The sequence below is a fragment of the Cygnus atratus genome, chromosome 3 (assembly GCF_013377495.2).
Source record: "Cygnus atratus isolate AKBS03 ecotype Queensland, Australia chromosome 3, CAtr_DNAZoo_HiC_assembly, whole genome shotgun sequence".
Taxonomy (NCBI): Eukaryota; Metazoa; Chordata; class Aves; order Anseriformes; family Anatidae; genus Cygnus; species Cygnus atratus.
Genome location: NC_066364.1, coordinates 97,581,266 through 97,593,614, shown reverse-complemented (window position 1 = coordinate 97,593,614; position 12,349 = coordinate 97,581,266). Strand labels below are relative to the sequence as shown.

General features: G+C 37.6%; 1 protein-coding gene across 2 annotated transcripts in view; it reads left to right on the top strand.

Moving 5' to 3' along the window:
- CNIH3 (cornichon family AMPA receptor auxiliary protein 3) overlaps positions 1 to 4,296 on the top strand; it is a 46,524-nt gene extending 42,228 nt beyond the window's left edge. For both annotated transcript variants that reach the window (XM_035560101.1, XM_035560092.1), the window contains 2 exons: positions 1,923 to 2,066; positions 4,269 to 4,296. In XM_035560101.1, coding sequence (XP_035415994.1) covers positions 1,923 to 2,066; positions 4,269 to 4,296 — 172 coding nt within the window. The remainder of the gene's footprint in view (positions 1 to 1,922; positions 2,067 to 4,268) is intronic.
- Positions 4,297 to 12,349: the final 8,053 nt, after the last annotated feature.

The window sequence follows — 12,349 nt, the reverse complement described above, 5'->3', positions numbered from 1 at the left end:
TTTAAATAGCCACTTAGATGTTCTCAGTGGTGTCAGGATGCCATCACCACAACCAAATAAAAACTTGACCTGAAATAAGCTGGAGTCTGGAAGTTGAACTCAGTGGGGCACTAAATGCTTCACAGGCTAGGAGCTGTAAGACAGTTCATGTCCAAAAGATCTTGTACCTATTCATTCAGCCCTGGCAAGGAAACCTTTCCACTGGGTTCATGGTATAGAGACTGGGAAAGTTGAGAGAATTTTGCTTCTCATCTTCTCTGATACCCGTACACGTTTTTGTGTTATAAAGTAAGTTGCTTCTTGCTGTACAGTAGAGAATTTATGTTCTGCATGAGAAGTCTTGCTAAGAGACTCTTGAAGCAACTACTGTTGTGAAGTAGCTTGAAGAATAATTTTGTAAAGAAGCCAGTACTAGTACCTTAGCTAGGAACTGAAAAGTAGTAGCTTTTTTACACTGTTTTCTGCAAAACTTGGTAGTAATGCACCATCATATGGTAGAGTGTATCATCCTGAAGTTAGAGTGACAGCATAAGTTCTCAGAAAGTTTAATGGGGTGAAGCTATGAATGTTTTTTTGTTAGGTGCAATAATAGTGTTTTATGGTGTTTTTCAAAGGTTAACAATAGAAGTGTGACAATAATATTGTTTTGAAAATTAAAAAAAAAAGAGTTACGTACAAGCTGGAAATGGTCAGACTTGAAATAATGGATATGCTTCTTCGGATATACTTCTGTGGTTCTCCATATGTATTGCTATAATTACCACATCATTTTTTTGCTGTTTTAGCCACAGACAGTTTTGGGTTCATTGTGTAAATTTCTACACAAAACCATGGGAAGATAATTGTGTAATACCTTCATTCCAATGAAGATAATTAAGTAAAGATTTTACCTGAGATGTAAAAGCTTTGCAGTGTTATTAGAGACTGTAAGTGGATGAGACAAATATTAGAAAGGAAGAAAGGAGGAAGGCAAGGTTATTAGGAGAACTTTTGATTTCAAAGTTTGCAGCTGGTGACTTGTACAGGGATTTTATATCTATCTGTTCATATATCTGTTTATCCATCTGTAAGCAATCCCAGAAATTTTCAGTAGTTAATTACCATTTCAAAGCAATAGAAATAACAATATTTCATCTGATTTGTGCAAATCTTAAAGCAGTTCATTTACTGTGTTCAGGCTTTTCTTTTTGTGGTTTGCTTTTGCTTTTTGCTGCAAAGTAACTGAGACAAAAGCTCCCTTGCAAAAAAAAAAAAAAAAAAGCAACAACAACAACAAAACCCTTTCATCATGATTTCATAATTTTCTCAATCATCCAGTCATTACTGAGAATAACTAAAAGTGTCTCCTATGTAAGAAGTAAAACATTTTGCAATAAAATTTATTTGGATAATATATTTTTAAGCAGTGCTATGTGTAGAAAACACTAGTCAGCCAACTCTTATATTACTCCACATTGCCTTTTTCCTTTTCAGAATTGGAGAAACTGAGCTGTAAATTGGTTAAGGTTGTCACTTCTCATCATATCTGAAATCAGTTGTGTAGATGCAGTTAAAGCCCAGTAATCCTTCCTCCATGCTGTGATCACAGACTGCTACATATCGTCACTCAATATGGAAGTTTTTAGTGAGTAAGCCAGAAAGAACTATATAGGCAGGGGGAATGTTTCAATCTAAAAAATTAACAGAGTATAGAAAGTCTGCATTCATGAATCACTTGTTCTGCAAGAACAGTCTGCTTAGACTAGCATCCTGATTTTAACACTGTCCAGAAACAGGGGCTTGAAAAAGAGAGGAAAATTCCTCCTGTATCTTGGAATACTGTTTTCTGAGATGGTGATCAGAACAGTGACATATTTAATTCAGGGCATATTTAATTCAGCATGTTACAGAGTCATTTCAGATGTCTTCTCCTTCTCTTTCAGGTATTTTCGTTGCCCAGCAGATAGTCCAGAACTAGCATATGATCCACCCGCAGTCATGAATGCAGATACCTTGAGTTACTGTCAAAAAGAGGCCTGGTGTAAGCTAGCTTTCTATCTCCTTTCTTTCTTCTACTATCTTTACTGGTAAGTCTGGTCATTTCACTACGGAAATAGCAGCTGCTTTTCATTTGACATGTGAAATTGCATTTAGGAATGGATGAAAAAAATGGGCTTGTTTCCTTAGTTCTACAAAACTGCTTCTGATCTTGATTCAGGAAAGCATACCTGCTTACAGCAACACATACTTAAATCTGTGAACAGTTCAGTACAGAATATTAAGCATTTATCTCAAGCCTGAGCCAGGCCCAAGGACCAACCCAAGGGAAAAAAAAATTTGCTCTTCTGCATAGTCTCTTAGGATGTGTGAAAGAATACGTGTTGTGATATGACATTATATCAAATAAATATTATAATGTACAGTTTTAGGATCAATTTCTCTGTTGTGATTTTTCTTTTTCTTATGCTTCAAAAGAGTATGAGGTCCTCCGGTGCTAACCAGTGCACTGGCACAACTTGCTAGCATAGAATTTAGCACATTACCGAGCATTTCCTGATGTGTTTCCCGCAGTCTCGATAAGCCAGTCTGAATGCAGTACCTGAAAACTGTATCTCCCATTGCAGCATCACAGGCTGTTCAGGCTGGAAGCATGCCTTCCAGACTGCGCTGAGTCTGACAGGTGAGGTTCACCAGGCATATTCTCACAGGCAGTTCACAGGCTGCCTATGTAGTGATGCTCAAGACAGTAAGCAAATGAGTAGGTAGATGGTGAATAGGCGTGCTGGGTGCACCATGCTTGCAGTCATTCCTACAGACCTCCCTTTCATGATGAGGTTAAGCCTGTGTGTGCTACAAAACCCTCCATGAAGGACATTCTTGGAGATTTGCACCCCAGTCATTCCCCTACCCCTTTTAGTTGTCAGATGTCCTTAATGCACAGTTGCAAATGTCCAGTGGAAGAATATGTGAGGAACATATTTAAGACCTTTGGCAGAATTCCTGTGCTTTTAGTCACCCCTGTAATCACACCATAAAACTACTTGACAACAAAGGATAACACAATTTAGATGGAGGTGTTTTTAAGATGCCTTTTTTCTACTCCTTTAATAATGTATTTGCATAGAACACCTCTTCAAGCCAGAACTGTATGCAGTAGTCCTTCTATAAGGTAGGTTTGTACACTGGTAGAAAAAGATAAATGTCACTTCTCCTTTGATCACTGGTCTGTTATTTGTTCTGTTGTTCATCTTACCTTCAGAAGTCATTGCTGCAGGTTGATGTTTCTCAATGTTACTTTTAAATACCACTGACAACAAAGTTTTCTGGCCACATGTGCACATATATGTGTGTGTGTGTGCATATCTGGGAGGGGAAAAAAGAAGGTAGAAGGGACCAGACCCACAGAATCTGATAGGTGCCTAACTCACACTGAGATGGATGGGGCATTAGAATCTAAGCAGGAGCTTTGCATCCAGTAGCTCTCTGTGTTTGGGCTTAGTGTCTTTGCCTGCCAGACCTCTTTCCAGAGGCAAGAAGAGATGGCGAGGCACAAATGGAGAAAGAAGCATTTTAACCCCATGTTCTGTAGGCTAAAAGACTCTATCAAAGACAGCTGTGTGGTGTCATCTAGCATTTGTGCTGGGACTAAATTGTTGTACTGAGCCGTGCTTCCCTTCATTCTAAAATGTGGCTACATAAGCCAGAGTTCACCGCCTGGTCCTAAATAAAATAGTATTAATTATATTCACTTTTGCTGTGCTTTCCTGAGTATTATGAAAATTAGAACTGCAGTAAAAACAATATGATTTCTTCACTTTTCAAAGTTGCCCTTAATAGGTACAGATTCACTCCAGTTAGTGTCTGTATTTTGTTTGTTCTACTGCGTAGAATTTTTCCAAAGGAAAGAAAACAGTCTAGTTTCATAGGAAACCATACCTGCCCTGCTGAGAGTTGCTGGTTGAAGTTTTAAAGATCAAATGTGCTAAAGCAAAATGGTTTTGTTTCTCCACTGTTCAAATTCAGACATCAGACCACACTTTAATAAGCTCAAACACAGCTGGTGGTGCAGTAGGATGTCACTAATGAATTTGTTATTTCTTGAGTGCTTTTTGATACCCATCTTGAATGCACCATAATTAAGATGCTTTAGAGAGATGGAAGTAATGCAAAGGAAGGCATAGGCCATTACAGTCAGACCTGAGGAACAGACAGTAAAGAGTTATAAAAATCAAAGTGCTCTGTATGCCTCAAAAGGATACTTTCATATTGTGTCTTTCTTTTACATTCAGCATGATCTACACTTTGGTGAGCTCTTAACTGAAACATCATCATTGAAGACTGAAAACAACAAAGGCTGTGGAGGTACAAGGGTGAGTGAGCCAAGTGATGCATGAGAAAAAAAAGGAAAAAAAAGGAAAGAGAGGAAGACTTTGAACCCAAGAAGTAAATAAAGTATGTGAAAGAGAGATCCAGCAGAAGCAGAGTACCATGAAGAATGGCTGAGTTAACTGTGTTTATCTTTTGTTTCTCAGTGTGTTGCAGTAAATGGCTTTCAAAACCCAAGCAAAACCAAAAAATGCAACAAGGTGGGCTGAGTTACAGAACTATTCACCTCTTCAGGGATAATGCTACTCAGCTAAATGCAGTCATCATAAACTGTAGCCCCTATTGTCTTCCAGGAAGCAAAGTTTTTTTGTTGTTATTGTTTTTGCTTTTAATGACTGTTCTGTTCTGAGGAAGCAGAGGGCAAGATCATCATACACAGCAAGAACAGCTACACAATACGTTCTGAAAATGAGCATTGACAAGTTCAGATAAGATGTGTGACCATTCTGCAGGGATGTTCTTGTGACATTAGTCAAACAGGGATATTGGATCTTGGGAAATTGTTTTCAGGTGTTCTTTTTTTTTTCACCCATAACAAAAATAACAGAAGAATTTAGAAATTACAGTGTTCTGTTTTTTAATGATATGCTATTCCTGTAGATAAATGTCCAGTATATTTCTGTATTTCATTTATGATGCATCAATAGCACAGTAATACATGTAAATACATTGGGATTGACCTAAGCACGTCAAGCACTTACCAGAGTAGTATTCCTCTGACTGCAAAAAAGACTGGTAAAAGCTGCATATGTTATAGAGGATTGTAACATAAATGTTAACTTCTTTAGAATGCTGGATAACAAAATGCTGGACCAGGTGATCATGGGCTGTAATTCTATTGTGCAGCTTTATTTCTGCTGTCAAATTTAAGCTAAAACTAAGGCACAAAATGTTTTTGTCTCATATTATGTGGGTATTGGAAGTTGTTCTTTTTTATAATTTAAAAGTTTTTTTTCATTATTTTACCATATTTATGTTTAATTGTCTATATATGTGCTGTATATCTTCATATATATGTATATACAAATGCACATCTATATAAACACAATCTATTCATATTTTAGGTTTATCTGTTTAATTTAACAGGTCAGAAGCATTATATGTTCAGAACTGCTGCTAAGACTAGTATGACTAGTACCACTACACGCACAGAAACAGCTTGGGTCTTGCATTGTCAATGAGGTAATAAGACATGTTACTAGCAGAGATGCAGAGTGTGCAAATAGGCCCATCTGTATGGAAACAGTTTGGTTACAGACTGTCTTGTTAGCACTAGCTTATTGTTCACCCTCCCAAATTTGTTCTGCCTATTGAGAGCCAACTGATTGTTCTTTTGGACTTTGGGCATGGGATTTCAGAAGGAGAGGTCCAGTCTCACATTCAGCACCATCCCTGTGCTAACAAACCCTGTTTTAGAGCATGGTGGAGAAGCAATGGCTGAATGCAGTAATCTCATGTCTGGCAAGGTCAAAACGGAGCTGGAGTTACTGCATGCATACAGTGACAAGGTTTTTGTTGGTGTGATCAGACTATGTTAACAAAATTAAATCCTTTTAGCCTGCAAAGTACAGTTGGTGAATTAAAACTGCTTGTGGCCCATGCCAGCTCCTGGCCATTACTTGGAATAGTGCTAACTGGCTTGTGCAAAAAGTATACTGGGGTCATTCTAACAACATTTAGAAGATCAAGTTGTTCCAAGCACAGACATTCTTTAATTTATCGGTACAGACATAGCCAATAAATCTTGCTGTATGCAGTTTAACTTCCTATAACTTAGCATTCCCACTTCTGGGAAGCACACGACAAGGCTGCCAATTCAGGTTACTTAGGAAGCTAATTTGGGCTTGATGGTTCGTAAGTTTGGATTGCACACACTACAGAAGTGGCTAAGTATGCTCTTGAAATCACATTGACCTTGCAATCAGTATGGCTGTGTTTGCTTGGAGTGTGCTTGAGCTAAGAAACTTTGCTGGGTCATTACAGAGCTAACTCTGATAAAGTTCTGTCGCCATGATATAATTAATGCAAAACTGATCAAAAGCTGTAGTTTGTCTTTAACTGAATTTCTTTTGTACATACTATAACTTAAAGCACCTCGTTCTGCAGAAGTATAGGAACTAACTTCACAGGAGAAAATCAGCATCACAGTGATAACTTTTAAGCATCTTGCTACCTTATAAAGCTCTCAAATCTGAGTAGGTGACTGAATCTTTCCGGAATGCATCAGAGGTAGAAAAAAATGAATTCAGGTTTTCTACATTCTAGATATATGCTTTAAAGTCAGTTTCATGAAAAGTCCTGGCATGTTTTTGTGAGGCTGAATGGGTGAAATTATGATCCAGTTTTGCAGGAAAAGACAATTTTCAAATCCTGAGCTTTAGGCATGAACTAGATCACTAGCAGATCAGTCAATTGTCTACAGGGCTCTGTGAGTTTTTGCAACTGGCATTGCCATCTAATCCTTAACTTCGTACACAAAGAGGCACTTACATTCACAGGTCTTCTGAATGTGGCTTCAGGTGACTGCAAAGACGTACCGCTTGAATGGACCTGCTAGGTCACTCAGAACAAGTTCTCTGTTTCAGGCAGCCTCATCAATGTACTTCTCAAACACCACTTGAAAGCAGAACAGTTGGTTTGATCCCACTACTGCTGTCAGCGTTTCCAGGATCTCACCTGCTCTCATAATAGCAAGTTTTTTCTTCATTTCCAGATTAACACTTCTTCTTGCATAATTAATTCCATTTGCTTTTGAGCCAACATTAGTCTAAATATCCCTTATCTCATGACATTTAACACTCTGATACACAGGGAGAGCAGTCCTTTTCAGCCTCTGGTTAGAAGTGAGCTGTCTCTTCTTCCATCCTCCCATAGAAAAGCTCTCCATTATCCATGTCTTCTTTATAAGATTTCTCTGCTGTCTCTCCAGTCAAATTAATTTTTCTTGAGAGTGGATAATGAAAGCTGTTCAGAGAATTCTGAATATCTTACCCCATCTCGTCCTTACTATGAAAAGACAATGAAAGCTAACTTTCTCATTTTTTACCAAAAATCCTTATTCAAAAAAAGTAATCCCGCTGTTCTTAATAACATTTTGTTTCTCTTAAAGAAAAATTTTAATTTAAATCAATGGAAAAATTGTCTGATATGAGGATACTTTCCCTTTCCTGGAATTTAGTGAAGCTCCTCCTGAGTAGAGATAACATATGAAAGTGGCAAAAACATTAATTAGAGTATGTGGTCAATGTAAAGCAGTTATCTCCAACCCAGAACTCCAGAATAGTAAGTGTCCAAGGTGTCTGACAGTATCAAGAAGTTGCTAATACTGTGGGCCTCACAGACCACAGAGTAAGATACAGCCCTCAGTGTGTTTATTGCTCAGTGTTGTTGCCCAGACAGGTTGCAGTATCTTGCTGGATTACCCCAACAGACCAACAGCACTTGGCTGCAGTACAGCACAAAATCAGTATGTGGCGGTGCTGCTGTTGTGACAGGTAGCTTCAATATTGTATTCACAGTGGTATCTAGATTAGTCATTTTCTTACAATGACAGGACTGTCTCCCTGGATTTATCAATAGGTACAAAAAAAAAAAAGTGTTTGTTTTTAAATTAAATAGCTCTTTTCTGTAATAGGAAGTGTTGTAAAATGTCCAGAAATTTACCCTGTATTCTTCTGTGTTGCATCTGTTGGGTCTGGCCTCTCAACAGTTATATCCATGTGTAGTAGGTATTTTCAAGACCAGATTTGTCATTTTAGCTGATAGGCTTGCCATACATATTATAAGAGAAGCATGAATAGAGGAAGGGAAATTAAGAGAGAAAAGATATGGGTTGCCCTCTTAATACCTGGCTATCTTGCTGGCTAAACTCAAACTGAGCGCACTTTGACCAAAACCAGAGAAGTAGAGCTGCAGGGAAGTAGAGACAAAGAACAGAAACAGAAAAGAGGCAAAGAACAGAAAAACATGTTGCAATTTTCATACACAAAGTGATCTCTTCCCAGTGTCATGCTTTTAGGGGAGAAATAATCTCTGCCATCCCTTTTGTCTCCAGTTCCTCCTTCTTGGTGGGTGGAGGCTACGGATTTCCTTCCCAGGCCTGATCACTTCTCGTCTCTTCTCCTGGAAAGGTAAATGCCATTGCTTAGGAGCAGCAGTTTTCTTCTCTCACATGCTCTGGTGATACAGGCAAACCACACAAAGATCATAAGAAAACATGTCATTTCCCTTTGCTCCCTTGAACAGGTGCGCGGTTAAGTGCACATTTAAATGATTACTCACTGTCTTCATTTGTACCACCTGTAGAACACCTAGCTTGTGAAATCTTTCCATACATATAATACTCTATTTTTTTCCATGACTGTTGAATACATGTAAAGGAAAAGGGTAGGAGAAGAACAAAATGTGAGTGGATGAAATCTGAACGAGCTGTTTGCCAAAGGGGTAGATGCTTGAAAGGCAGCCCCGTTGGTGAAGTGTTGATCTGTGCTTCTACCTGTCCTATTTATAGTCAGGTAGTTACAGCGATGCTGGATAAAACCATTGCTGCTGTGACTGTTTTGGTTTCAAATACAGCAAGTCAATGCTGATAGCAGAACGCTTCGCCTACAAATAATTAACAGCACTTAAGCTGTCATAAATGTTTTTCCGTCTGTTTCCTTGGACCATACTCTTAATTTTACACCAAGGCACTGGAAGTGGAATAAAAAGTTCTTCAACCTACACCTTTCTACAGAAACTGCATGGAGGTTGTTGTGATCTGATACTGCTGTTGGGTCATGATTTCTCATTCATTGGTATAAGTATTAGCACTCTATTGTTTTCCTTTCTCCATACGGGTATTTTTGTAATAATAAGAATAATCTTACAGGGCATGGTCCAAAATCCTTAAATTTACTGGAGATTTTCCATTGCTTCCAATGGACTTTGGATAATGCCCATGAATTGCTCTAGAGCTACATGGGAAATACATCCACACTAGAAAGTCTCTAGAGTTTTGCCAGTAGAGAACCTGTCCTTTAGATCTTGACATCACATTAATTTACCTTAATTACATTAATGGAAGAAGAACATACACATCAGAGGGAGAAGTGTAATGTTTCAGTGCCAGACTGTCACAGAAAGTTAGACCAATTTAGTGAAAATCTGGCTAATGGAAATTTTGCCTCTTTATTTGAGTCCCACTTAACACTGTGCAATTCCCACCAAGATGACAATGGAAATGAAAAATTGAAGATGAAAAAAGAAAGCAACAATAAGCTTAGTTAATCAAAAATGCTATTGGATAGAAATAATTGGATAGAAAAAAAATGCTATTTATTAGATAAAGCTTGGATTACTATAAACAGAACAGGAGATCAGAAGGTTGAAATAAAACACCAAAAGGAAGCAACGAATATTAGACTCCCATCCATATAGCAATGAGCTTTACATCAGTGATCTCAATCCATATTCCTGCTCTGGTGAGTTTTTTGATCATTCATTACTAATGAACACATTGTTCTGATTTATTTTTATTCGTCACAGGAATGCTGTTGTAGGTGAGAAGGAGGAAAAATTCTGCTCTAAAATACAGCATTTTCTTTTCTTCTCCCAGATAACCTGGGAGCATGCTATAAAAGACTTATTTCACTGGTACATCTCAACCTAAGAATGAAGCTCTTTGCTGCAGACGATATGGTACTGCAATTTAATAAACCACAGTTCTAGAAATATTTTGTGCTTAGACAATTAAAGTAGTTATATTCTTACCTTTAAATTGGTGGTCTCATGTAACAGAAAATGTACTTTTGTGGCTCAGTTTTGTGAGTTTCTAGGTAGTCAAACTCTCAGTGAAGCTTAGAGGCAAATCAAATATTTTAAAAATCATTTTTCTAGTAACATATATAGGTCATACGTTATGGAAATTGAATAAAGAATTAAGAACCAAAACCACTAATTTTATCCAAAACCTGAATAGATGTTGCTCCTTTTCTTCCCATGAAGTATCCCTAATATCACCAGTGTCCTGACAGATCTAAGAAATCTGTCTGTCCTGCTGTGCTCTCACCTGTGCAAAGTAATATATAGTACCAAACAAACCAGAATTTCTGCTCCACCTATAATGTAGTACTTTTATTTTGTTTGGTGTATAAAACAATATAAATTACAAGACAGAAGATAACCAGGGTGCTGCAGTTAATAGGAATGCAAAGTTTGACCAATAGTTTTTTAAAGCAGTTGCTCCGTTTCTTTCAGTTATTGACAATGTAAAGTTATTGGAGGTGTAAATTGTGCTGTTAATAGCAGCTTTAGCAATATGTATGTTCATTTCTTTTGAAATAAGAATTTTAAATCCACGTTTCTTTCTAAAAGATATTTAACATGTTTTCAGACCTTACCTGACTCTCAATATATACCAAATATGAATGTATCATACACACAAATACAAATGCAAATACAAAATACAGCAAACATAGATTCTTAAGCAAATATCTAGATTGCCTTGCTATTTAAAGGTAATTTCTAGGTCTTACTGCAGGTCATAAAAAAAAAAAAAATTGGTCATAAATTTATGATGATATTCCCTTCAATAAAAGTGGAAAGAGATTCCCTGCCCTTATTCTTGGAAGAAACTGTTAGCATATAAATAAGTAATCTCATGTATGTAGAAACCACAATATTCTTTTTTCACTGTCATCCAGAAGAGTTAAAAAAACAAACTCATAAGAGACAGCTGAGAAAGCTTTCTCTCACACTTTCTCTTATGATTAGTAGATATCACCGTCTTGATCTATTGTGCTTTAATTAGATGTACAGCATAGCTACACAGCATTTTAAATAATGTATACTTATGATCATAGTTTTTTTCTCATATTTTTCCTGTGCCCTGTTTTTAACGTGACATTCAGTGGCTGATCTAGGTTCAGTGAAGCTGTCCCTGTGGATATCATCCAAACAGAGAAGACTGCAGAACTTTCTGAGTTAAGAGAGGGAGAGAAATTTTAAGATCCCTGTGGCTTTAGTAATCACCTCTTTCTTCAGTATCATTTTTCCTTGTATTATATAAACTATTTTTAAAAGTAGGCAAATAAAATTTTGGCCAATGTTTGAAGCCATGTTACAGTAAACTTGCTTGTATGCACAAGAAAGACCGTCATTTTCACTTGCTGCAGCAAAACCTTAGATCTGCTTGTTCATGGAAAAGGAAATTGGTGTTTCTTGTAGCTCAGATTTCATCGTGAAGCTGGTTTCATTTTGTGCAGTGCTGAGGGCATTTTAAGGGGGACATTTGAAGGATCTTTCATGTGGAAGTTGGACAGAAAGATTAGCTCCACCCTGCTCTGCAGACAGCGAATGCAAGCAACATGTATATTCATGTGGACTAGACTGGGTATGGTGCTGGACTGGTGGAGATGGGCAGCCAGAGGGGACATCTGTCTTGTTATCACTTTATGAGACCTCATGAGTAGGGCATGCCACTCAAGTAGCATCTGCTGCCGTGACCTCTGGTGTGCAATGCTTTTCGAAGATGAGGGAAGAGATAAATGTCACCACCTCATATAGCATAAGTAGGTAGGACCCCTGCCAGGTACTGGTGGGTCAAAATAGGAATTATATGCATTGGTTTGTCTCAGAGTTGGATCAATGTTAAAATGAGGTAAAAATGCCGCTGTGTAACGTTTTATGGAAACAAACACATACATGCGTGCAGGTCTATTTGGCTAAGGTTTTTTGGCTGATATCTACGTAAGATAATACCTTGTACCATCTCATCAGGGTTTGATGTGGGTTAATTATCTACACTGTGTAAAATGCTCTCACTATGACCATTTCACCTTACACAAATTGCTTTGGCATTAAAAAAGGAAATAAATCATTTTCTCTCTCTAGCTGAAGCCTTACAGGAGTTTCTGTTTTGATAGGACAACAAACAAACAAAAACAAAACAAACAAACAAAACAAACAAACAAAAAAACACCTCTGAATTTATAAGCACCGCAGG